The sequence below is a fragment of the Bufo gargarizans genome, chromosome 4, assembly GCF_014858855.1.
Source record: "Bufo gargarizans isolate SCDJY-AF-19 chromosome 4, ASM1485885v1, whole genome shotgun sequence".
Taxonomy (NCBI): domain Eukaryota; kingdom Metazoa; phylum Chordata; class Amphibia; order Anura; family Bufonidae; genus Bufo; species Bufo gargarizans.
This window is the reverse complement of record NC_058083.1, coordinates 6,950,939-6,978,711: the sequence shown is the minus strand read 5'-3', so window position 1 is coordinate 6,978,711 and position 27,773 is coordinate 6,950,939. Positions and strand designations below refer to the sequence as shown.

General features: G+C 43.8%; 1 protein-coding gene across 1 annotated transcript in view; it reads left to right on the top strand.

The window, feature by feature from the left end:
- PTCHD4 (patched domain containing 4) overlaps positions 1–27,435 on the top strand; it is a 174,338-nt gene extending 146,903 nt beyond the window's left edge. Inside the window, 1 exon segment of the mRNA XM_044292292.1 lies at positions 25,799–27,435. Coding sequence (XP_044148227.1) covers positions 25,799–27,435 — 1,637 coding nt within the window.
- The last annotated feature ends 338 nt before the right edge of the window (positions 27,436–27,773 follow it).

Below are 27,773 nucleotides of genomic sequence, written 5' to 3'. Positions count from 1 at the left end.
TCAAGCAAGATGGCGGCGGCCGGCCCTTCGCAAGCAAATTGAAGCAGTAAGTTTGATTTAATTTTTTTTTGTGATCATGTATGGACACGGCATCTGAGGGGTACAATGAAGGTGGCGGCGCTATTGCAGCTCCCTGTCATTGCACCCGCTACTTACAAAAAAATGTGCTTTGTGACGAAGTATTTCGTCACAAAACTATTTTTTTTGTGAAATTCGGTGACTCAGCCGAATCGAATTTTCAAGAAATTTGCTCATCTCTATTAACCTGAGTCACATACATTTGAGGGGTACATAACCAGTGTTCCCTCCAAGCTGCGCAGTTTCAGGGCCGCAGAGCAACCTTGATCCCCCCACTCAAGGCCTCTGCAGGTCTGCTCACCACCGCAGCCACAGACTTTACGTAACAGTGTGTGCCTATTACGAATTCTAGGGATGTCCGTTGTTGCAATGCAGCAATTTTCACTATGTGCATTGCCGTGGTGGGTGGCCCTAGAACTCAGAATAGGCACCCGCCATAGTGCCCGCAAAGCTCTTAACATTAGCTAGTGTCAGGATGTGACTGTGCAGAGCTCAAGGCTGGCCCTGCTTCCTTCCTCCTCCCGCACTGCTGATACCGGAAGAGGAGGACAAAAGTGCAGCAAAAGAGAAAAGAGGAGGCAGTGTTGTCTTCTTAGACCTAAAGCCTAGGCCTCAGCCCCCCTCCAACTCCAGTTCCTGCCCTCCAGGAATATCCATAACAAAATCAGTAAAAGTGGATTCCGAGATCCCAAGGGCCAAGCCAAGTGATTGTAAGTTTCAAGTAAGGCCGGACTATAGGTTTACCATAAGAGTAGGCCTTCATGATGAATTTGGTGCCAGGGGCCTGGTAGAGGTAGGATTAATGTGTGGCGGGAAGCAGAGGGGCAGGATAGTGAAGGTGGAGTTAGGGGGGAGATTATTTAAGGGGGTGTAGCTGGTGGGCCATTTTAAAGTTAGTGAAAAAAGCGGAGAGGCACCTACCATGTAGGCAGTTGAGGAGATGCTGGAGCGGTTGCGGGCGGCAGGGGAGGCCCGTGGACTGGAGTGGTTGCAGGAGCAGCTGGCTGGTGCACTTCAGGGGGAGGCGGCGGGTATAGCTGGCCCGTCGCCATCTGCACACCGGCCGTGGCCGGTCTGTGAGGGAGTAAGAGTTTCAGAGCGCACCCAACATGGCCCCTGCTGGGGTGCAGACGTCGTGCGGATCCAGCACAGCGGGAACATCTGTGGAGTCGTCAGTGAGGTCCGTTCGTCTGGAGTCAGGATCAGCGGCTGATGGGTTCACAGCGCCCAGGCAGCCAGGTGAGAATATGTGGGGTGTTTTGCAGAATTTGATTAGTAGCCCGGGGGGTATGGGGGCTGGGGGAGGTCACGGGGAAATAGTGGGGGGTTTGGGGCAGTTTTTGACGTGTTTGGCTGGTTGGGTTTCAGGTTTGGGGGTGGCAGGTTCGTCTTCGTTACCGGCATGGGGGGTCGGTGGGGGTTTAGGGGGGGGGGCGCCTGGGGACGGGGAGTCTCGGGGGGTGGGATCGGTGTCGGTTCAGACGCAGGCGGAGGGGTAGGAAGAGAGGCCTAAGGTTAGCGACGCGGCGAAGGGTGAGGTGTATGTGTGTTTTGAGGGGCCGTTGGGGGCGCACTTAAAACAGGATGTTCGTGAGCGGATATGGCGGGGGGGGGTATGTCAAAATTTTTTCGCTTCTGCCCCTGGAGCGGTTTAATCTGGGTAGGGAATGAGGGGGTGAGGGAAAAAAGGAGGACGATGAGAAGCGCTGGCATAGACTCATACCGCGTACGTTTGCCAATTGGTTGCAAGCGTTTGCGATCTTGGCAAGTGTCATTGGGGAAAAGTCGCCTAAGTGTTGCTCGGCCTTGTTTTGCTATCTGGATGCGATTGGGGAGGCATACAGGGTATATGGTGGTACTGGGTGGCTTAGGTACGATGACAATTCAGACAGAGGAAGGCGGTTAGGCCTAATATTCGGTGGGACCATAAAGATATCAGTTTATGGTTGCGGTTGACTGCACCGGGGCAGCAGGGGCAGTCCTTTCGGGGGGATGCGGGAGGGGCACCACGTCAGTCTACGGTGTCTGCAGCGTCAGCAAGGGGTTTGTGTTTCCTCTTTAATGAGGGGAGCTGCAGGTTTGGCGCAAAATTCAAGTTCAAGCATGAGTGCACAACTTGCGGGGGTACCCACGGGGCTAACCGGTGCTTCAGGGGCGGTAAACACAGGGGGTCTATTGCCTGTGGTCGTACCGCAAAGAAATTTGCGATCAGCTTTGGAGTTTCCGGAGGTGGTCTCCGAAAAGTTGGCAAAGGAGGTTGCCTTGGGCAGGATGGATGGGCCGTTTGAGGGAGTGCCGTTAGCTGGCTTGAGGGTGTCACTGCTGGGGCTGGTGCCCAAAAAAGAGCCGAACAAGTTTCGGCTTATACATCACTTGTCTTTCCCAAAGGGAGCATCGGTCAATGATGGTATTGATCCTGACATTTGTTCGGTGTTCTATACGTCATTTGATGCTGCTGTGGCATGGGTTAAGAAGCTGGGGCCTGCGGCTGTGGCATGGGTTAAGAAGCTGGGGCCTGGGACCTTGTTGGCTAAAGGCGGACATTGAGGCGGCTTTTCGGTTACTCCCGGTCCACCCGGATAGTTTACATTTGTTGGGTTGCTTTTGGGATGGGGGGTATTTTGTGGACAGATGTCTGCCTATGGGTTGTTCCGTCTCATGTGCAGACTTTGAGGCATTTAGTTCATTCTTGGAATGGGTGGTGGTGGATGTGGCCGGGTGTTCATCCATTATCCATTACTTGGATGATTTTTTGTGTTTGGGACGGCGGGCTTGCGGGTTTGTTCTCTTTTGTTGGCTACGTTGCAGTCAGTTTTTACGAAGTTTGGGTTCCGTTAGCTGTGGAGAAGACTGTCGGCCCGGCGACGGAATTACGTTTTTTTGGGCATTGGTAATTGGGTAATTGATACGGTAAGGATGGAATGTTGGCTTCCGGAGGATAAAGTGGTGGATTTGCGGGGGCAGGGGCAGGGTAAGGAGCAGGGTTGGTCGGTGGCGCAGTTGAACAAGTGTGTAGCGGGTCTGGCATTTGGTTTCAAGTTACGGGGCATGGCTGATGTTACGAAGACCTTTTTGGTGAGGCAGGTATTGAAGGATTGGAGGAGGGGGCAGCGGACGGAGGATCGGAGAAGGCCAGTGTCGTTCTCTTTGTTGTTAAGGATTGGTGGACAGGTTGAGTTGGTTTGTAATTCCGGGTGGAGGTTAGCTTGTTTCGGCTGGCTTTTTCTTTAGCCTTTTTTGGGGCTTTCTGTCTGGAGGAATTGGTGTCTAAGAGCGTCAGGGTCGTGAGGGGTTTGTGTGGGGAGGATGTTGATTTGCTCCAGAACAGGGTGGTGGTCCGGCTGCGGTCGTCCAAAACGGATATGGAGGGTAAGGTGCGGTATGTTACTCTTTTTTCAGTCCCGGAGTGCTTCTTGTGCCCAGTTAGATGTTTGCGGGTGTATAAGGAAGGGGTGCTTTTTGATGATAGCCCGCTGCTTAGGCACGGCAATGGATCATTTCTTTCCAGATTTCAATTTGTGGCAGTGTTATGTGTCTGGTAGGGGTGGGGGTGGACCCAGCAGATTTCACGGGTCACTCCTTCAGGATTGGGGCAGCAACTGAGGTGGCTAGGTTGGGGTTAAGTGACAAAGTTATTAAAAGGATAGGGTGTTGGGAATCTATCAGGTTCCGGTCATATGTGCGTTTGGGTGGTTTGTGAGGAGTGTTGGTGACCGGGATAGTAATGTGTTTCTTTTGTTTGCATTTGTATTGCAGGCTCCAGTCCAGCGCTAGTTTGGATTATTGGACACTCGTTCGTTTTCTGGGGAGAGTTGAGGGCGGATGTTCGGGAGAATGGACGTCAATTGGGGTTTGGCAGGGATGTCGCGGTTGTGAAGTGGCTAGGCTCTAGAGGTATGTTGTGGGGCAGTGTGCTGAGGGAGGTTTATCGTTTTGTGAGGTTAGACAGAGCTCCAGAAATGTTAGTGCTCCATGTTGGGGGCAATGATTTGGGGGTTAGACCTGCAAGAGAATTAATCAGGGATATCAAGTTTGATCTCTTACGGCTTTGGTCATTGTTCCCTAAAATGATAACTGTATGGTCGGATATTGTGCCTAGAAAAATGTGGCGGGAGGCGCGGTCTGTTGAAGGGGTGAACAGGGCTCGCATCAAGTTAAACAGGACGATTGGACGTCTTGTGGCTAAGAGTGGGACGGTGGCGGTTAGGCATGTGGCTCTTGAGTCGGGCCTTGGGGGGTTTTGGAGAGCGGATGGCGTTCACCTTAATGCGGTTGGGATTGATCTGTGGTCTCTGGGTATACAGGGTGGAACCGAGAGGGCTCTGGAGATGTAGAGGAACGCGCAATCATGAGGTTGGAATGGTCAAGTTGCGCGTTGTTGGCGGGGGGAGGTCCTCGGAGCTGGTGGAATGGGTTGGTGCTTGAGAATGAGAGGGCCTCAATGGTGGGGCTGGACTCTCAGGATTGGGCACTCGGTTAATCGGTGAGTGCATCCATCAGTTGGTGGCTCCGAGCTGTGAGTTTACGGCTGGAGGCAAGGTGGATTGTCCAGTTGGTGGTTGTTCTGGATGTATACATGTTGGGGCTTCTAGGACCTCCCTCGCCTGGGGTAATTCATTGTTAACTTATTTGTATTCTTTGTTTAACACAGTCAGCAGACACATTTCAGCCAATCAGCAGCAGACCCTCCCTCCCAGACCCTCCCACCTCCTAAACAGCATCCATTTTAGATTCATTTGGAAGCTGCAGTCTTAGTGAGAGGAGGGACAGTGTAGCTGCTGCTGATTTAATAGGGAAATCGATAGCTAGGCCAGTGTATTCCGTGTCCTCTCCAGTCCTGAAAGACTCATCTGATCTCTGCTGTAAGGACAGCGTCCTGACAGCACCCCAAAAAGCCCTTTTTAGGGCTAGTACATCAGTCTGCTTTTTTTTAAATATGATAGCAGTTAGTTTTCTGCAAGCGTGTGTGTTAGGCCTACAGCGTCTACTCTGCCAACTTCTGCCAGTGCAGTAAAGGGTCAAAGTTTGCTCAATGATGACAAATAGGGGGCGCACCGAACATCGCATATGTTCGCCCGCCCGGCGAACAAGCAATGTTCACCGGCGAATAGTTCGGGAAATCTCTATTCAAGAGGGGCCTGGATGTATTTCTGGAGTGTAATAATATCACAGGCTATAGCTACTAGAGAGGGGTCGTTGATCCAGGGAGTTATCTGATTGCCTGAATGGAGTCGGGAATGAATGTTTTTCCCCTTGAGTGGGGAAAATTGGATTGGCCATTGAAAATGGCATCCTCACACAGCTGTGTAGACATAACTGTACAAATTGTATGGGGGTCATAGCATTTTTTTTAAGTATTAAAACACAACATAGACTATAAATATGTGGTAACGCTGTAATCATACTGACCCGGAGAATAAAGTTAAGATGTCATTTTTACCAGATGGGAAATGTCATAAAAACAAAACCCATCAAAACACAAAACTGATAAATGCAAAAAGCGGAAAATTGCTGTATCAGGAAAGAGTTACAGATGTTTTCCATTACTGATGGTCTATCCTCGGCTAATTAAAGGGGCCATTGTTTACTCAGGCACTTCTTCATTAATAATGTTGCCTTGAATGGGACTGAACTGTTGTGATCTGTATTACCAGGCATAGCTACAATGAGATTTATGGTGTTTTGTGTCTGTATACAGCTGAGCCTGGGGAAGGGGGGTTTGCCCAGAGTCAGACCCTTACCGATCAGATATGAATGCCTTGTCCATAAGGATAAGCTACAATTACAAACATAAAGATGATGTAGAATCAGGGATATATCAACCTACTTATTTTCTTCTGAGGTGCAAAATCAATTTTCAAGGTAATCAACACGGAAAGAATTGTACTTCATGACAGTGGTAAAAATTTTGTCAAAAAATTAATTTTTATTTACCCAAAATTTTGAAAAATTATCAAATTTCTAAATTTCAATTTCTCTACTTCTATAATAGATAGTAATACCGCCAAAAAACAGTTATTACTTTACATTCCCCATATACCTACTTCATGTTTGGATCATTTTTTGAATGCCATTTTATTTTTTAGGGATGTTAGAAGGCTTAGAAGTTTAGAAGCAAATTTTAAAAATTTTCTGAAAATTTCTAAAACCCACTTTTTCAGGACCAGTTCAGGTCTGAGGTCACTTTGTGAGGCTTACATAATAGAAACCACCCAAAAATGACCCCATTTTACAAACTACAGGTATTCAAGGTAATCAAAACAAACTGATTTTACAAACTTTGTTAACCCTTTAGGTATTCCACAAGAATGCATGGAAAATAGAGATAACATTTAAAAATTTCACTTTTTTGGCAGATAATCCATTTTTTTCCAGTTACAAAGCAAGGGTTAACAGCCAAACAAAACTCAATATTTATGGCCCTGATTCTGTAGTTTACAGAAACACCCCATATGTCGTCATAAACTGCTGTACGGGCACACATACCTAATATGTCAACTTTTTTTATTTATTTAAGTTTTACACAATAATATCATTTTTGAAACAAAAAAAATCATGTTTTAGTGTCTCCATATTCTGAGAGCCATAGTTTTTTCAGTTTCTGGGCGATTATCTTAGGTAGGGTACCATTTTTGAGGGATGAGATGATGGATTGATTGGCACTATTTTGGGGTGCATATGACTTTTTGATCGCTTGCTATTACACTTTTTGTGATGTAAGGTGACAAAATATTGCTTTTTTTACACAGTTTTTATATATATTTTTTTTACGGTGTTCACCTGAGGGGTTAGGTAATGTGATATTTTTATAGAGCAAGTTCTGACGGACGCGGAGATATCTAATATGTATACTTTTTTTATTTACTTAAGTTTTACACAATAAAAGCATTTTTAAAACAAAAAAAACGATGTTTTAGTGTCTCCATATTTTATTTTTATTTTTTTACGGTGTTCATCTGAGGGGTTAGGTCATGTGATATGTTTATAGAGCAGGTCGATACGGATGCGGCAATACCTAATATGTCTACTTTTATTTTTTCCCCTATTTCTTACAAAAAAAAATTACTTTATTTTGGGAAAATTACGTGTTTTTTTTTTACTTGAAACTTTTAATTTTTTTTCACTTTATTTTTTGTCCCACTTTGGGACTTCAACTTTTGGGGGTCTAATCCCCTTTACAATGCATTCCAATATTTCTGTATTGGAATGCATTGGCTTTATGAGTAATACAGTGTGTATTACTCATACAGCTTCCTGCCTGTGAGATCCAGGGGGCTGGATCTCACAGGCTCTCCACCAGAAGGCAGCCCCGATGCCTAAAGAAGGCATTGGGCTGCTTTCAATGCCATCGGGTCCCCATCACAGCAGCACCGGGACCCGATGGCAGCTCCGATCCCCGCCCGACATCGCACGTGCCGCAGTCAGCGCTGGCTTCGGCACATGAAGGGTTAATGCGCCGACATCGGTGATTTCACCGATGCTGGCGCATGCACCAGGGGTCCGGCTATCAGTGACTGCACCTGCCCGATCCCCATGAAGTACATGTGCGTCACGGGTCTTTAATTCCCGCAAAGAAATGACGTACATGTACGTCATGTGTCCTTAAGGGGTTTAAAATGAGGCGGCCTAGGGTGTACTGGCAAAGTGGAATTCATTATGAATTTCAGGAAAAATTTGATTTGCACCGAATGCGAATTTCCTCACACTTCGTAGTAACGAATCACATTTTTCCTAAAATGGCTGATGAACGTGTGAGGACATGGAAAAAGTAAGTCTGGGAAGGCGGGATCACTCATACTGACATTCCTGCAGCCAATCAGCAGCCAGCCAGCCCTGTGATGTCACAGCCGTATAAATACTGCAGCCATCTTAGATTCTGCTATTCACCAGTGTACTTAGTGTAGGGAGAGACATTTGCAAGCGCTAGGGACAGTGTTAGAAAAATCGTCATTGTGCTAAAAAAAAGATTTACAAGTGCAGGGAAAGATTATTCAAGGTGTAGGGAAAGGATAGGGAGGAATCATTCCACAATATTGAAGCACAACAGGGTTCAGTAGGGGAGGTTACAGCCTGGGTAAAGGGAACAATCCTATTACACCTTGCTGCACTGACTGCGGATCCAAATTGCCATTATACAGCTCTGTAATTCCAGCAAACCGTTCTTAGTAGGGAGCAAGTGCTGTTTAATACAGCCATTAACAGGGTTATTACAAGGAAATATTTATATTTCTGTCTTATTTGCCCTTGTGCGGTGCACTTATCTGTAGTAAAGGCTTTTGTGGAGTGTTTTAGCGGAAAAAGAAAAAATATATTTGCCGCCCAGCGGTACAGATATCTATTTTAAAGCCCTTTTTTGCATGTATTAGTGGAAAAAGGAAAAATATATTTGCCGCTAAGTGGTGCAGTGAGATATTTTACAGCCCAGTTTGCCGTCTATTACTGGGGAAATACAAATATATTCGCCTTTCATCGTTGCACTTATCTGTTGAAAAGCCTTTTGTGTAAAAATAGAAAAAAAATTGGGCCTAATTGCTGTTCAGCGGTGTAGTTATATGTGGTGAAGCACTCTTCATGGTATGGACCGAATTACGTAATGGTGCACTTTTTTTATGGGAAACTGGCATTTTTGGGGAAAATTGATGGGCTGATAGTAGACTTTCTTCTGTATAAACTGAATTCCATTATACTTTCTTTGGTGAAATTTTTTATTGCAGCCAATTTGTCTTCGGGAAATTTGACGGGTGATTGTACACCTCCTTTTGCGGTATGGCCCGAATTATGTTGTCGTGGGTCCTGCAGTAAACATAATGAAGTCCAGTTTCTTAAGATCAGGAGTTCCATCAGAATTGTGCGTAACAATCTTGCTCCCTGTGCAAAGCCATAACAAAAGGATTCCGTTGGCATACACATGAGTGGAAGCTGAAGCTGGTTGGCCCAATTTTAATTCAGGAGCAGTAAACAGCGGGAAGCAAATAGAGGTGGCGGAACTCCGCTGCTCTGTATCTCTTGTGAAGTCAATGTCTCCAGCAATGCCCCTCTTGCGATTTACAGCAAATACATTATTTGCATGTAGTGTATGCAAGCCATGTGCGACCCCTCTCAATTAAGGGCCTACTTGCCATTCAACTGTGCAGTTATATGTGGTAAAGCCCTTTTTGCTGTGAAATTTTTCATGTGACACTGGCTCTTTTTCCGAAAATTTATAGGTGAATGTACACCTCCTTTTGCGTTATGGAACAACTTACTGGTGAAATACTTTCTGTGACACTAGTTCTTTTTCAGAAAATGTATGGGGGAATGTACACCTCCTTTTGCGGTATGGAACGACTTATGTAGTGGTGGAATTCTTTATATGACACTGGCTCTTTTTCTGAAAATGTATGGGTGAATGTGCACCTTTTGCGGTATGGGCCGAATTACATAGTGGTGAAATGTGTTATGTGAAACAGGCTTTTTTGGGGAAAATTAATGGGAGACTGTAGGCATTCTTTTGCTGTATGGGCTGAATTACGCAGTGTTGAAATTTCAAATTTCAAAGAAAACTCCGCTGCTCTGTATCTCTTGTGAAGTCAAAGTCTCCAAATATGCCCCTCTCGCGATTTACACCAAATACATTATTTTCATGTAGAGATCCAAGAATTATGATGGAGGCATGTAGTGTATGCAAGCCATGTGCGACCCCTCTCATCACTCTCATGCTATTCTGCACATGGTTTGCCTAGGCCAGGGGTAGGCAACCTCCGGCTCCCAGCTGTTGTGAAACTACAACTCCCAGTATGAATACTTGCTCTGCTCTTCTAAGAACTCTCATAGAAATGAATGGAGCATGCTGGGAATTGTAGTTCCACAACAGCTGGGAGCCGGAGGTTGTCCACCCCTGGCCTAGGCGAATGGAGTCACACAGGTGGGGAACTGCTCCGTGTCCTTCAGCTAGAAATCGAATCCTGGCTTTCTCCGTGACAACTGAAAATCAGAACCATGGTGACCGATAACGGGAAGAACATGGTGTCGGCGCTGAGTAAACGATGGCTGAGCCATGCGCCCTACATGGCACAAGTGTTAAATCTGGTTGTCAAGCGGTTCCTGAAGTTTCCACCCATCTGCAAGAAGTCCTAACAATGGCCAAGAAACTTTCCATGCACTTCAGCTACTTATACACCGGAGCTGCAGCGGCAGAACGGAATCCCCCAACATAGGCTGATAAGTGACATTTCCAACCATTGGAATTCCACCCTCCATATGCTGGACCGACTGTACGAACAGAGAAAGGCCATTATTGATTTCTTGATGATCCAAGTGGACAGGAGCAGTCCCCTGTGTAACTTCGATGTCAGCCAGTGGCAGCTCATGTGTGTAACCTGCCGTTTGCTCAGGCCCTTATTTGTCAGTTGCCAGGAGGCCATGTTATTTATCAGTTGCCAGGACTACAGGATGAACAATGTCATTCGACTGCTTGATGTCCTAGAAAAAATCTGGCTGGTCAGGGGACTGGAGACGTGGCACCTAGAAAGATGGCGGCAGATTTTGATACGTTTGTCTGTCAATATCTCTGTTTCCAGTCAGTGAACGGAAACATCATTTATCGCTAGGATATGCAAACACCAACCGATGTTAACTTGCATTCATTGGAGGCCATTTGGCACCAGAAGAGGTAATGGAGTAGGCTCGGCATGCATGTTGGTACCTGCATTCCCTGAATTCAGTGGAGGCCATTTTGGCATAAAAAATCTGAGTGGACCCAGCATGCATGTGGAACCTGCACTCCCTGAATTTTATGATAGCCATCATGGCACATAACAGGTAGAACTTAGTGTTAGGTTCCTGTCTTACAGAGATGGCCTTGATGTGTGGCAGACAGGCCCAAATAATTTTGTACAAAATGCATTTGCCAAGAATCTTAAATTTACTTAATAGGCGTAGCATTAGCATCCGAATACTTTATTTTGTTTGCAGAGTGCTGTTGCATTGTATGTTTTTTTTTTTTATAGAGGAGGCCCTCAAATGGAGAGGTGCTCTGAAAGAGAGGTACCTCTCCTGGAAGCCTTGAGATGTCTAGCATTTCTTGGATGACCATTATTTAGAATACTGCATTTACATGGCACAAGCATCTATTGGCTCATTGGAAGCAAGTGGACTGGATGGGAGGCAATCATCGACCTGTAAGATTACCTCTTCTGCAGAGACATAACTTTATGAAACTTTGCTCAACAGTTCATAAACTTGATGCCAACGGACCTGGAAAAAGTATAAAGAACACCATGACAATGTTAAGGGTCATGGAGGACCTAACATGATCGAGCTTCATGGAGGACTTAACATGATCGAGCTTTGACTTATTTTCAGCCAAACTATGCAACATGGATTAAGATGTATTTTATCAGGATCCAGTTAAAAAAAAAAAATTGCAAAGATGTTGACTCTGTATAAGCAATGTGTTTTCTAAAGGAAGAATTACCCTAAAATGGTCTTAACTAAAAACAGATGCCCCCATATCTGGCAAGAGATTAAAATCAATATCAGAATGGTGGGTCTGTTCGTGCAACTGCTGGTGCAGGACACTATATAGTGGAGGGAGCTTTCCGTCCAATGTATATTATCTGGAAGCTGCCCAAAACAGCTGATTGGTAGGGGTGCCGATTGTCAGACCACAACTAATCTGACAATAAGGACCTACCCTAAGGAGAGGTCATCAATATCTAAGATCCAGAAAACCTTTTTAATTGTGTATAACTGAATAACCCAGGATCTACTTAGGCTACTTTCATACCTCTGGTGTGATACTCCAGCATGGCCGTTCCGACCGACAAGTGGAGGATTGGCTGCACACAAACCACAGCATGCAGTGATTTGTATCCGGCGGGTTCACCGCTTGTTAGCTGGAATGTGTACGGATCTCCACTCGACCCCATTGTACATACTGTCCGCATCCGGCAGCACTGTTCTCTTCCGGAATGAAAAGCGGAGATGTGAAAGTAGCTTAAACAATTCTCCTTTTCAAACAGAACAATAGAACATCCAAAGCTTTACTTAGTTACCAGGAAGGGCTGGTTTTACAGAAAATGGGGCCTGGGCAACAATCAAAAGTAGAACCCTCTGCTTGTCACACATTATCTTCATATGTAGAATCAAGATAATACTGCTATACACAGTATCCCCCTCCCCGTCCCATACATTCATCCTGCCCCCATTTGCTCCTGCCCCTCAATGCTGGCCATACAGTTGCAAGAAAAAGTATGTGAACCCTTTGGAATTTTATGGATTTCTGCACAAATTGGTCATAAAATGTGATCTGATCTTCATCTAAGTCACAACAATAGACAATCACAGTCTGCTTAACCTCTTAAGGACACATGACGTACCGGTACGTCATGAATGGTTCCGATCACCGCCGCTCGGCGGGCGGTGATCGGAACCCGGTGCCTGCTCAAATCATTGAGCAGGCACCTGGGGCAAATGCGCCGTGGGGTCCTGTGACCCCCCCATGTCGGCGATCGCAGAAAACCGCAGGTCAATTCAGACCTGCGGTTTTCTGCGTTTCCGGGTTATTCGGGTCTCTGAAGACCTGATAACCCGGAACAGGATGGTGATGGTGGTGTGATTTCACTCCACCAATCACCATCCAGCGATCCTGAGTGGTGATGGTGACATCACCACTCAGGATCGCTTTCTGATTGGTCAGTGGGCGGTCCGGCGGCAGATTCAAAAGAGGCAGGCGCTCCTCTCCTCCTCCTTTTGTGTTCCGGAGCCGGAGGAGAGAGGAGCTGCCTGCACGTGTGTCTGCCGTCGCTGCACCGCTGCCTGCACCCGATCTGTGCCCCCAGGACCCGATCTCTGCCACCAGCACCCCCCCATCAGGTACATAGGGACAGCTAGGGAAAGTTTGGGTTAGGCAGGGAAAAAAAGGGAAAGTTTGTTTTTTTTACTTTTCATTGCATCACCCTAGTTAGGGTGTCTGGGGTCCATAGCACAGCTGTGTGACCCTAGACCCCCCAGGGGTGCTGCCACTTGCCCCCCCCTGCCCCCCCCCTCCCCCTACTTTTTTGGGGTGCAGGATTTTTTATTTTATTTTTGTGTACGCTGACTGTGGCTGGCACTCTTAGCGTCCGGCCACTGTTAGCGCATCGCACACCCCACCGCTGATCAACTTCGGACGGTTGATCAGCGGTTTAGATTTTTTTTTTCACATTTTTTGGGCTTTTTTTTAGTCAGTTTTTTTTTTTTCTTAGTTTTAGGGTGAGTTCGTGAACACCCGTGCCCCCACACACACGCACACAAAATAAAGAGTTACACACACGCACATACACACGCAGACACACACTCCCCTATGGCCCGCCGGACGTTCTCGGCCGAGGAGGCATACGCCCAGCTTGCCTCCGACTCCAAGAGTCCCAGTGAGGATGAGGATGACCCCACATTCCTGTTGTCATCCGCATCCTCCTCATCATCTAGCGATGATGATGAGCCCCCAAGGCGGCGGAGACGCCGCCAGGCGGAGCAAGGGGACCGCCATGTTAGGGACCCTGTGGCCCAGCCTAGTACGAGCAGCTCTGGGGCTCGTACTGGTTTCCCGGCCCACCAGTTAAATCCACCGGAGCACCCTGCCGGTGAATTTGTCTGGTGTAGCCCAGAGCGATACGAGCCCGTGATTCCTGATTTTGTAGGCCAATCAGGAATCCAGATTTCCACAGTGGGCTACACTGAATATGACTTTTTTCGTCATTTTTTCAGTGACCCACTGGTAAATCTGATGGTGGAGCAGACGAATCTGTACGCCCAACAGTTCGTCGCTCAACACCCGGGCTCCTTTTTGGCCAGGCCCGGTGGCTGGACGCCGGTCAGTGCAGCCGAAATGAGGACATTTTGGGGCCTCGTGCTGCATATGGGCCTGGTCAAGAAACCCAGTGTCAGGCTGTACTGGAGTGGGGACGTCCTATACCAGACCCCACTTTACAGTACGGCCATGACACGCTCCCGATTTGAGGCCATCTGGAAATGTCTGCATTATTCCGATAATGCAGCATGTCCCCCCCGAGGTGATCCTGCCCATGACCGTCTGTACAAGATACGGCCGGTCATCGATCACTTTGGGGCCAAATTCATGGAGGCCTATGTACCTGGAAGAGAGGTCGCGGTTGATGAGTCTCTCATTGCGTTCAAGGGGAGACTCATTTTCCGCCAGTATGTGCCCTCCAAGCGGGCGAGGTATGGCGTGAAGCCATACCTTACAAATTTCGTATATACGAGGGGCGAGATTCCCGGATTCAACCCCCAGAATGTCCCCCCACTCTGGGTGTTACCGGGAAACTTGTGTGGGACCTTATGTTCCCACTGCTGGATAAGGGTTACCACCTTTACGTGGATAACTTTTATACCAGTATCCCCTTGTTCCAGTCCCTTGCCGCCAGATCCACGTTCGCTTGTGGGACCGTGCGGAAAAATCAACGCGGCCTCCCTACCCTCCCCCTCCAGGTACCTATCCCCAGGGGTGAGACCCGTGCCCTTACCACTGGAAACCTGTTGCTGGTCAGGTATAAGGACAAGAGGGATGTCCTTATGCTGTCCACAATTCATGGTAACGGCATCACCCCTGTCCCTGTGCGAGGTACCGCGGCAACGGTCCTCAAGCCCGATTGTATCGTCGCCTACAATCGGTATATGGGAGGAGTTGATCTCTCTGATCAAGTCCTCAAGCCATATAACGCCATGCGCAAAACCCGGGCATGGTACAAAAAAGTTGCGGTCTACTTGGTGCAGGTTGCCATGTACAACTCTTTTGTACTATCCCGAAGCGCTGGCAGCACAGGGACATTCTTCCAGTTCTATGAGGCAGTCCTCAAGGCCCTGATCTTTTCAGACCGGGAAAGAGCACGCCGGAGTACCTCGGGAACTGTAGGCGCCCGGATCGTCCCTGGCCAACACTTTCCAGGTGTGGTCCCCAATACTGGAAAGAAGGGACGAACCCAAAAAAGGTGCAGAGTGTGTCACAGGAGGGGGATACGGAAGGACACCACAACTCAATGTGACACGTGCCCCGATCATCCGGGCCTCTGCATTATTGGTTGCTTCAGGGAGTATCACACTTCCATGGAGTACTAAATTTATATCCCAATTTAGGACTGACATCGGATAAAAAAAAACTGGTTCTCAGACTTGAGACACCCAAAAAAACTAAAATAATTTATTAAAAGTATACATATTAGATTATATTAAAAGTTTTTTTTTTGTCACCTTACATAACTAAAAAGTTTAATAGCCAGCGATCAAAAAGTCATATAGCCCCCAAAATAGTGCCAATAAAACCGTCCGCTCGTCCCGCAAAAAATGAGCCCCCACATAAGATAATCGGATAAGAAAAAAAAATAAAAAATGACACTTAGACTTTAGAGATACAAAATTATTTTTTTTGTATCAAAAAGGATAATATAGTCTAAAACCCAAATAAATGTAAAAAAAGTAGACTTATTAGGTATCGCCGCGTCCGTAAGAATCTCCTCTATAAAAATACCCCATGATCCAACCCCCCCAGATTAACACGGTCCAAAAAAATAAATAAAAAAGGTGCAAAAAAAGATTTTTTTTGTCACCAAACATAACAAAAAATTTAATAGCAAGCGATCAAAAAGTCATATAGCCCCCAAAATAGTGCCAGAAAAACCGTCCACTCGATTCGCAAAAAATGAGCCCCCACATAAGATAATCAGATAAAAAATAAATAAATAAATGACACCTAGACTTTAGAGATACCAAAAAAATGTTTGGGTATCAAAAAGGATAATATAGTCAAAAACCTAAATAATTATAAAAAAAAGTAGACTTATTAGGTATCGCCGCGTCCGTAAGAATCTCCTCTATAAAAATATCCCATGACCTAACCCCCCAGATTAACACGGTTTAAAAAAAAAAAAATTAAAGCACTTTTTAATTTCAATCCGTTTTTTCCGGTAACAAAACAAGGGTTAACAACCAAACAAAAGTTAATATTTATTACCCTGATACTGCAGTTTACAGAAATGCCATATTTGTGGTCGTAAACTGCTGTATCAGTAAAAGGGAGGCCGCAAAAGGAAAGGTCCGACATGGTTTCTGGAAGGCCGATTTTGATGGCCTTTTTTATTGACACCATGTCCCTTTTGAAGCCCCCCTGATGCCCCCCTAGAGTAAAAACTCCCTAAAAGTGACCCCATCTAAGAAACTACACCCCTCAAGGTATTCAAAACTGATTATACAAACTTTATTAACCCTTTAGGTGTTCCTCAACAGTTAATGGCAAATGGAGATGAAATTTCAGAATCTCAATTTTTGGTAACCTTGCCTCACAAAAATGTAATATAGAGCAACCAAAAATCATATGTACCCTAAAAATAGTCCCCCAAATAATGCCACCTTATCCCATAGTTTCCAAAATGGGGTCACTTTTAGGGAGTTTCTACTCCAGGGGTGCATCAGGGGGGTTGAAACAGGACACGGTGTAAATAAACCGGTCCATAAAAATCAGCCCTCCAAAAACCAAACGGCGCACCTTTCACTCTACGCCCCGCTGTGTGGCCGTACAGTAGTTTACGGCCACATATTGGGTGTTTCTGTAAACGGCAGAGTCAGGGCAATAAAGATACAGTCTTGTTTGTTAGTGGAAAAAATGGGTTAAAATGGAAAAGTAGACAAAAAAATCAAATTCTCAAATTTCATCCCCATTTGCCAATAACTCTTGCGCAACACCTAAAGGGTTAACGACGTATGTAAAATCAGTTTTGAATACCTTGAGGGGTGTACTTTCTTAGATGGGGTCACTTTTAGGGAGTTTCTGCTCCAGGGGTGCATCAGGGGGCTTCAAATGGGACATGGTGTAAATAAACCAGTCCATAAAAATCAGCCTTCCAAAAACCAAACGGCGCACCTTTCACTCTACGCCCCGCTGTGTGGCTGTACAGTAGTCTACGGCCACATATTGGGTGTTTCTGTAAACGGCAGAGTCAGGGCAATAAAGATACAGTCTTGTTTGGCTGTTAACCCTTGCTTTGTTAGTGGAAAAAATGGGTTAAAATGGAAAATTTGACAAAAAAATGAAATTCTTAAATTTCTTCCCCATTTGCCAATAACTCGTGTGCAACACCTAAAGGGTTAACGACGTATGTAAAATCAGTTTTGAATACCTTGAGGGGTGTAGTTTCTTAGATGGGGTCATTTTTGGGAGGTTTCTATTATCTAAGCCTCACAATATGACTTCAAACCTGAACTGGTCCATAAAAAGTGGGATTTTGAAGATTTCTGAAAAATTTCAAAATTTGCTTCTAAACTTCTAAGCCTTGTAACATCCCCAAAAAATAAAATATAATTCCCAAAATGCTACAAACATGAAGTAGACATATGGGGAATGTAAAGTCATCACAATTTTTGGGGGTATTACTATGTATTACAGAAGTAGGGAAACTGAAAACTTTGAAATTTGCAAATTTTTGCAATTTTGGGGTAAATTAGGTATTATTTTGTGCAACAAAAAATAATTTTTTTGACTTCATTTTACCACTGTCATGAATTACAATATGTGACGAAAAAACAATCTCAGAACGGCCTGGATAAGTCAAAGCGTTTTAAAGTTATCAGCACTTAAAGTGACAGTGGTCAGATTTGCAAAAAATGGCCTGGTCCTTAAGGTGAAATAAGGCTGTGTCCCTATGGGGTTAAACTAATAACACACAAAGAATTAAATGTTGCCATGTTTTTATTGAACACACCATGTAAACATTCACAGTGCAGGAGGAAAAAGTATGTGAACGCCTAGACTAATGACATCTCCAAGAACTAATTGGAGTGAGGTGTCAGCCAACTGGAGTCCAATCAATGAGATGAGATTGGAGGTGTTGGTTACAGCTGCCCTGCCCTATAAAAATACACACCAGTTCTGGGTTTGCTTTTCACAAGAGGCATTGCCTGATGTGAATGATGCCTCGCACAAAAGAGCTCTCAGAAGACCTACGATTAAGAATTGTTGACTTGTATAAAGCTGGAAAGGGTTATAAAAGTATCTCCAAAAGCCTTGCTGTTTATCAGTCCACGGTAAGACAAATTGTCTATAAATGGAGAAAGTTCAGCACTGCTGCTACTCTCCCTTGGAGTGGCTGTCCTTTAAAGATGACTGCAAGAGCACAGTGCAGACTGCTCAATGAGGTGAAGAAGAATCCTAGAGTGTCAGCTAAAGTTTCACAACAGTCTCTGGCATATGCTAACATCCCTGTTAGCGAATCTACGATATGTAAAACACTAAACAAGAATGGATTTCATGGGATGATACCACAGAGGAAGCCACAGCTGTGCAAAAAAAAACATTGCTGCACGTTTACAGTTTGTACAAGAGCACCTGGATGTTCCACAGCAGTACTGGCAAAATATTCTGTGGACAGATGAAACCAAAGTTGAGTTGTTTGGAAGAAACACACTACACTATGTGTGGAGAAAAAGAGGCACAGCACACTGACATCAAAACCTCATCTCAACTGTGAAGTATGGGGGATGGGGGCATCATGGTTTGGGACTGCTTTGCTGCGTCAGGGCCTGGACGGATTGATATCATCGAAGGAAAAATTAATTCCCAAGTTTATCAAGACATTTTGCAGGAGAACTTAAGGCCATTTGTCCACCAGCTGAAGCTTAACAGAAGATTGATGTTACAACAGGACAACGACCCAAAGCATAGAAGTAAATCAACAACAGAATGGCTTAAACAGAAGAAAATATGCCTTCTGGAGTGGCCCAGTCAGAGTCCTGACCTCAACCTGATTGAGATGCTGTTGTCACGGCCACGGTTATGGTCGTGACTCCTTGGGAGCCGCATACAGTTGCCCGCGGTTGAGATTGTTATGTCAACCGCAGCTGAGGCATAATGTAGTTGGCCTCGGTGCGGTTGCCGCGGACAGCAGCTTTGTGTGCGGTTCCCGGGGAGTTGTGTGCGTGTGTGGATGCACTTTGTTTGTATGTCTGGTGTGCACTTGTTGTTGATTGGTGCGCACGGACATCTTCCTTTCACTGTGGCTGCCCGTGGCAGCGTCTGGTATGTTGTACATGTGGTGGCAGTGTCCTGGCCTTCGGGCTGTCTCCCAGGACGGCTGCCACCCATGTCGTTGCCAGCGGCAACAGCCACAGTGTGATCTGTTGGACACTTCCCCTGTCTGTGACTTTCCCTTCTGTGGTGCTGGAAGGGTTAACTCCCTTCCCAGTGTGTGAGTGATGTCACTGGGTGTGTCTGACTGTGGGTGTGGCTTCTTGGCCTATAAAGCCTGAGTGTCTTGCATGGTTCAGTAGGTTGCTTCAGCCCTGCTAGCTGGAGCAGCCTCCTCTGTATTTGACCTGCCTGTGAGAGCCACCCCTGTGGTCATAAAAAATTATAGTTCTTGTTGATGTCTTTATGTTGGTGAGGTTGTATGTTCTTCTGTTGGGAGCTTTCTGTGTTTTGGTGCAGCTAATGGTTCTGGATTCCTGTCTCTTGAGGGATCCAGTCAGCAAGGCTGTGGCAGGTTGGTAGAACTACTTAGTTCGCCTGCCTATTTCCATTAGTCTGTTAGTGTTCCCCTTTTCCCAACAGCTTGGCCATTGAGACTCCTGCTCCTCCGTGCCAAGGAGGAGTAGGTCGTCTACCCAGCTCCTAGCGCAGGGATCTGCGGAGGGTAAGATAGGGCTCCGAGATTCCTGCGCATGGGTGCTCCTACCTTAAAGGTCGGCCCATACTGGTTAGGAGTTAGGGTCAGGTTAGGGATGCGTTAAGGAGGTGACCTGCTCCCTATCCTGTGCTCATGGCCGAGTAGCCACTACAACACCTGGCATCTCACGGCTGAGGGTTTCCCCCATCCTCAGCCGTGACAGTTGTGGCATGAACTGAAGAAAGCGATTCGCACCAGACATCCCAAGAATATTGCTGAACTGAAACAGTTCTGTAAAGAGGAATGGTCAAGAATTACTCCTGACCATTGTGCACATCTGATCTGCAACTACAGGAAACGTTTGGTTGAAGTTATTGCTGCTAAAGGAGGTTCAACCAGTGATTGAATCCAAGGGTTCACATACTTTTTCCACCTACACTTTGAATGTTTAAATGGTGTGTTCAATCAAAACATGGTAACATTTAATTCTTTGTGTGCTATTAGTTTAAGCAGACTGTGATTGTCTATTGTTGTGACTTAGATGAAGATCAGATCCCATTTTATGACCAATTTGTGCAGAAATCCATATAATTCCAAAGGGTTCACATACTTTTTCTTGCAACTGTACCTTCCCCCTTTCCAGCGCAGCCCCCTTGCGGTGCGGTCCCCCTGCTGTGTTTGATGGTGGCGGCTCCATTCCTGAGCCGCCGCCATCAGCAGCGAGTGTCAGCACTATGCTGACACTCAGCTGTAACCCCATAGATGCCCCGGTTGCGGCATCCATGGGGTTAATAGAGGGAGGGGTCTCCCTCTCTCAACCATCGGGGCTGCCGCGCTGTGATGGCAGCGTCCGATGGTTGCCATGGCAACCTGACGCTTTGCAAAAGCGTCCGCTGCTGCCACCTACAGGGCATCTAATAGTATTATACTTTGCAATTCAAGAGCATTGCAAAGTATAGTACAGCCATCAGCCCTACTGGATCTTCATGATCCAAGAGGGACTTGATAAAAAAAGAAAGTGAAAATAATAAAAGTAAAAATAAAAAAATAAATTAAAATGTAAATTAAAAAAATAAATTGCCTTTTCCTATAAAAAAATAAAATAAAATACACATTGGGTGTCACCGCATCCGTAACGACTGTCTCTATAATATCACATGAGAGACCCCGTCCAATAAACACCATTAAAAAAAATGTGTAAAAAAAGCCATTTTTGTCACCTTACATCACAAAAAGTGCAGCACCAAGCGATTAAAAAGGTATATATCAAACAAAATGGCACCAATAAATTTGTCGCCTCATCCCGCAAAAAATGAGACCCTACATAAGAAAATTGCTCAAAAAAATAAAAAAATATAGTTCTTAGAAAATTGAGACACTAAAACATCATTTTTTTATTTCAAATATGCTATTATTGTGTTAAAGTGAAATAAATTTAAAAAAGTATATATATTAGGCATCGCCGCATCCGTAATAACCTGCTCGATAAAAATATCACATGCCCTAACCCCTCAGATGAACGCCGTAAAAAATAAAAAGTGTCAAAAAAGCTATTTTTGTCACCTTACATCACAAAAAGTGCAAAAGCAAGCGATCAAAAAGGCTTATGACTCCCAAAATAGTACCAATCAAACCATCACCTCATCCCACAAAAAATGATACCCTATTTAAGACAATCGCCCAAAAAATAAAAAAGCTATGGCTCTCAGACTATGTAGACACTAAAACATCATTTTTTTGGTTTCAGAAATGCTATTATTGTGTAAAACTTAAATAAATAAGAAAAAGTATACATATTAGGTATTACCACATCCGTAACGATCTGCTCTATAAAACGATCACATGACCTAACTCCTCAGATGAATGCTGTAAAAATAAATAAATGAAAACTGTTCCAAAACAGCCAATTTTTGGGTCACCTTGCCCCATTTATGCAAAAAATGAGCCCCTGCACAAGACGATCGGCAGAAAAATAAAAAACATAAGGCGTTCAGAAAATTGACACACAAAAACATAATTTCTTTTTCAAAAATGCTTTATTATGTAAAACTGAAACAAACAAAGAAAGTAGACATATTTGATATCATTCTGTCCGGAACAACCTGCTCTATAAAAATAGCACATAATCTAGCCTGTCAGATGAATCTTGTAAAAAAAAAAAAAAAAAAAAACGGTGCCAAAACAACCATTTTTCGGTTACCTTGCCTCACAAAAAACGTAATATAGAGCAATTAAAAATCATATGTACCCCAAAATAGTACCAATAAAACTGGCTCCTTATCCCCTAGTTTCTAAAATAGGGTCACTTTTTCGGAGTTTCTACTGTATGGGTGCATCAGGGGGGCTTTAAATGGGACATGGCATCTAAAACCAATCCAGCAAAATCTGCCTTCAAAAACCGTATGGCATTCCTTTTCTTCTGCGCCCTGCCGTGTGCCCGTCACGCAGTTTACGACCACATGTGGGGTGTTTCTGTAAACCGCGGAATCATAGTAATAAATATTGAGTTTTGTTTGGCTGTTAACCCTCAATGTGTTAAAGAAAAAAATGGAATAGAATGGAAAATCTGCCAAAAAAGTGACATTTAGAAATTTTATCTCCATTTTCCTTTAATTCTTGTGGAACACCTAATGGGTTAACAAAGTTTGTAAAATCAGTTTTGAGTAACTTGAGGGGTGTCGTTTCTACAATGGGGTCATTTATGGGGGTATCAACTATGTAGGCCCCACAAAGTGACTTTAGACCTGAACTGGTCCTTAAAAAGTAGGTTTTGGAAATTTTCTTAAACATTTTAAGAATTGCTTCTAAACTTCTAAGCCTTCTAACGTCCTAAAAAAATAAAATGACATTTCCAAAATGATGCCAACATAAAGTAGACATATGGGGAATGTTAAGTAATAAATATTTTATTAGGTATCACTTTCTGTTTTAGAAGCAGAGAAATAGAAATTTGAAAAATGGTGAATTTTTCAAAATTTGGGGTACATTTTGGATTTTTTCATAAATAAAGGTGAAATATATTGACTCAAATATATGACTATCATGAAGTACAATGTGTCACGAGAAAACAATCTCAGAATGGCTTGGATAAGTAAAAGTGTTCCAAAGTTATTACCACATAAAGTCACGCATGTCAGATTTGTAAATTTTGACCTGAACACTAGGGCATCAATGACCCTTGGTCATGAAAGGGTTAATAATACCACCATACACCAATAAAAACTACTGGATGGTTTTATTTTGCTCTTGGACTTCCCATCCTACAAGGAGGGGGAGGGGAGGGGGGGGGCTCGGTACTATTAAATGAGGACCTTGGGCAATTGTCTAGTTTGTAAAAGCCTAACACTGTATTTATTAGCTCTGGAGAGAGGGGGGCAGGAAGGAACAGGATAAATGTCCCATAGGGTACCTAAAAAGGACATATAGAAATAAAGATTTGCAGCACAACAGTTGGTATGTAACTCAATACACTCTCTCAGTATGGAGAACCTTGGGTGAACCAGCAGTTAGGGTTTCCAATGTTAAGTTAAGGTACTCCCAGCTGCAGTTTTATATATGTACCAGTGAGATCTGTAAACATAAAACATTTTCACAGTAATAAAAATTAAACAATCTCATTTTATTTCCTGGGAAAGTCAATTACCTTTTTATTAGTTTATGCAAACTTTGTGTTTGTTTATTCAATGCTCCATCAACTTGAAGGATTGCTTTACCGGCATGTTGAAAATGAATGACACCTTGTCTTCTCCTAGAACAGGGGTGGCCAACCTGTGGCTCTTGAGCCACATGTGGCTCTTTGCTTCAAGTGCAGCTCTAGCTGTTGAACCGGGAAGCAGTCAGGACGGCTCACTCTCCACCCCAGGGTCAGATCTCTTTTCCTGATAGGGCGCTGTTACTACTTTGCAGTTCCAGCTCACTCTCCACTATATCCTGATGCACACAGTGTGAGAACGTAGTATGTGGAGACACGCACTATGACCTGACGTTGTGCTCATCAGGTCACAGTGGAGAGCGTGTCAGACCTGCAGAGTAGCAGGAGCCCACTGCCTGATCAGGAGGGAAGATATATTTTTTAAATTATAGAATTGAGCATGGGGGTCTGATCTTAGCATGGGAGGTTCTGATTTGAGCATGGGGGGGTCCTGAGCTAGACAATGGGGGTCTGATCTGAGCATGAGTGGGACGATCGGAGCATGAGGGTTCAGATTTGAGCATGGGGGGCAGATCTGATCATGGGGGTCTTGTTTGAGCATGGGTTGGTCAGGTCTGATCATGGGGGGTCAGCTCTGAGAAGGGGGAGGTCTGACACTGGGAGTCTGATTTGTGTTGCCTGATCTGAGCATTGGGGGTCTGATTTGGAGGTCTGATGAGGTTTGGAGATCTTATTATAGGTCAGATTAGGATTGGGGATCTCATTTAGGAGTCTGATCTGAGGTCTGATGAAAAAAAAAAAAAATATATATATATATATATATATGTATATATATTTCTCTGCTAATGAAAAATAAAAAAAATATTTTAGCAGACCTCAGATCGGATGAAAAATATTTATTTTATCTTATTTTTCTTTGTGAAAACCTAGGTGCATCTTGTAGGGCGGAAAATATGGTGACTCATGTGTAATTGTATAGCTTGTGGCTCCTGGTAGTCATATGTTGTTGTTTTTTGGCTCTTTGTGTATGTAAGGTTGGCCATCCCTGTCCTAGAAGATAAAATATTCAAGAATTTGTATAGATCTTGCTCACAGCCCTACCAATCACAATATATCACCTTCATCCATTATTTATGGAGTTTGACTTGACTTCCTCCGAATCAGGGATAGAGGTGAAGATGAGGAGTCCTGAGAATATTGCCTGTATATGTCAAGCAGATTCAACCTTAAAACTTTGTGAGCACCCATAGAAAGCACTTGCTCTATGACCTTTACCAAAATGTAATGGCTCTTAGTCAGTATTTACATGACATTAGCATTTAATATGGCATTGATCTTCACATTTTGTGAGCCCGGTTCACCCTGTATGGAAGTAGATTGATACTTCGGGAAGTAGAAGGTAATTAAGCTTTATGAATTGCATTACATCAAAAATACAAGTTGACTTTTTGTAAGACTTTTTGTAAGATATCGTTAATAAGATCTGCAGATATGCATTTAGATCTCTGAAGCTGATGAAGCTTGAAGAATTTGGAGTATTTCTTAAGGCATTAAGAGACGATACATCTTTATAGTTTATCTTGAATTGAAAATCCACGAGAAGGTGCCTATAAAGGCACTCAAAGCTGTAGACATTTGCCCCTAGTCTGGGTCACAGCTATTTTCCAGATGAGTGCCTGTAATAAGATATTGAGAACAGATCTATTACTGCTGTAAATTGTCTTGTTCACCCATCATGTTAGAAATATCATTGCCATAAGCATGGTGAAGGATATAGCTAGGAGAGTTTGGTGGGGCATGTGTCATGAGTGCTAGTTACCGGAGAAAAGCCAAAAAGCCACAGGGATTGAGCAATTAATTAAATATTTGCCTCAGGTGATTTAAACCCTAGTTAAGACTGACCACGGCTATCCTACAGGAAGCTGTTGCCCAGTTGGAGATGCTTATATAGTGCCTTCTCATTTTGTGAAGTTTTTTTCTTGAGTGCAGCTTTTTCTACCTGTTGGTACCATGGATCACATATAACATAATCGTAGGATGTAATGGTGAAATATAAGAGTCAGGCACCTAAAAAAGGTTCCCATAACTGTCATAGGCTGTGCCTTAGGCATAAAATATATTTATATCGTACATTGACCATAATAAAAATATATATATCGGAACTGCTTTCTTTTTGCATGTCTCTAAAAAATGTTTTCAGCAAAACACAAAAATATATGTGCTATAGTGCTACTTCATAATCCAACAAATCCCTAAAAAAACAAGCCCTTATTTATCCATGTAAATTAAAAAACGACAGGGTGGTCAAGAAGTCAAGACAATAACTTTTTATTTCTTTTATTTCTACTTGCATCTACAATATGTCCACCATTCTCCAATGATTGATTAATTATAGACTGTAATGTTGATGTTATATCATTTTCTTTTTTTTTTTTAGGTCATGGGACTAAAGGAGTTTTTGAACTTCTTTCTGGATGGAGAAGAACCAGAGAAACTTTACCTTTTAAGGACAGAGTGGCCGATGCTTACTCTGATGTAATGGTCTCTTACACAATGACAAGCTCCCTCTACATCATCACGTTCGGAATGGGAGCAAGTCCTTTTACAAATATCGAAGCTGTCAAAATATTTTGCCAAAACATGTGCATCACCATCGTCCTAAACTATTTCTACGTCTTTTCCTTCTATGGTTCATGTCTAGTCTTTGCCGGCCAACTGGAGCAGAATCGTTACCACAGTATTTTTTGTTGTAAAATTCCTTCTGAGGAGTATTTGGATAGACAACCAATATGGTTTCAGACCATGATGAGTGATGGGCATCAGCATTCCTCCTCCCACCATGAACCAGACCCTTATGAGAACCATTTCATTCACCATTTCCTTCGAGAACATTATAATGACTGGATCACAAATACATATGTAAAGCCCTTTGTGGTCATACTATACCTCATCTATGCATCATTCTCATTTATGGGCTGCCTTCAAATTACCGGTGGGTCGAATATTATAAATCTTTTAGCAAGTGACTCTCCAAGTGTTTCTTATGCATTTATACAGCAAAAGTATTTTAGCAATTATAGTCCCGTGATTGGATTCTACATTTACGAGCCTCTCGAATATTGGAATTCAACAGTTCAGGAAGACTTGAAGACTATAAGTTATGGATTCAATACGCAGTCTTGGATAGAACAATTTTACCAGTTTTTAAAAGTTGCCAATATTTCTGCATCGAATAAAACAGAATTTATCAATGTGCTCCAGAATGGTTTTCTGAGGAAAGCGGAATTTCAACACTTCAAGAATGACATCATAATATCCAGGTCAGAAGAAGAAATGAACATTATCGCTTCTCGGATGTATCTGGTGGCCAGGACGAGTGAAAACACTCAACGAGAGGTGGTTGAGCTGCTCGAAAAGTTGAGACCGCTCTCCTTGATACAAAGCATCAGGTTTATTGTCTTCAACCCCACCTTTGTTTTTATGGACCACTATGGCTTGACTGTTACTATGCCCATTCTGATCTCTGGTTTTAGTGTCTTGCTGGTGTTGATTTTGACCTTCTTCTTGGTTATTCACCCTTTGGGTAACCTTTGGCTGATAATTACTGTCACTTCTATTGAATTGGGTGTGTTGGGCCTAATGACGTTATGGAAAGTTGACATGGATTGCGTATCTATCCTGTGCCTTATGTACTCTTTGAATTTTGCCATAGATCACTGTTCCCCTCTGCTATTTACATTCGTCTTAGCCACTGAGCACACAAGAACTCTATGCATACAAGAATCCCTTCAGGAGCATGGCACAGCTATAATCCAGAATGTTGTATCGTTTCTCATCGGGCTGGTACCCCTTCTGTTTGTGCCTTCGAACTTGACCTCCACACTGTTCAAATGCTTGCTGCTGACTGGTAGTTGCACGCTACTGCACTGTTTTGTCATTTTGCCTGTTTTCTTAACCTTTTTCCCTCCTTCTAAAAAGCGTCACAAGAAAAAGAAAAGAGCCAAAAGGAAGGAGAGAGAGGAGATTGAATGCATTGAAATTCAGGAAAATTCAGATCATGTGACTTCTGTTTGAGGTATCGATAATAAGTCTCATAGACTGGACCTCCACAGGGAAAGTAGGCAAAAATAAGCCTCTTGCTCTGGGCAAAGTTGCAAGTTATATTATGGGGTATTTTTTTGAAACATCAAGGTGCAAGATTTTTTATACCTTTTTATAAAAGCAAAAAGTCTAGAGTCTGATTTTCTATTACCTCATTTTCATAATGACTCTGTTTGGTGGAAATAGGGGCTGAGTTAGTAATCCCCGTATCTGATGTAGTTTTGGTCTGTTGACCAGAGCAAAAAATTACATTTATTAAATTTAATCTGTATAATCATGTCCTTTTAATCCTTGTGTACTACAGGCTCTAT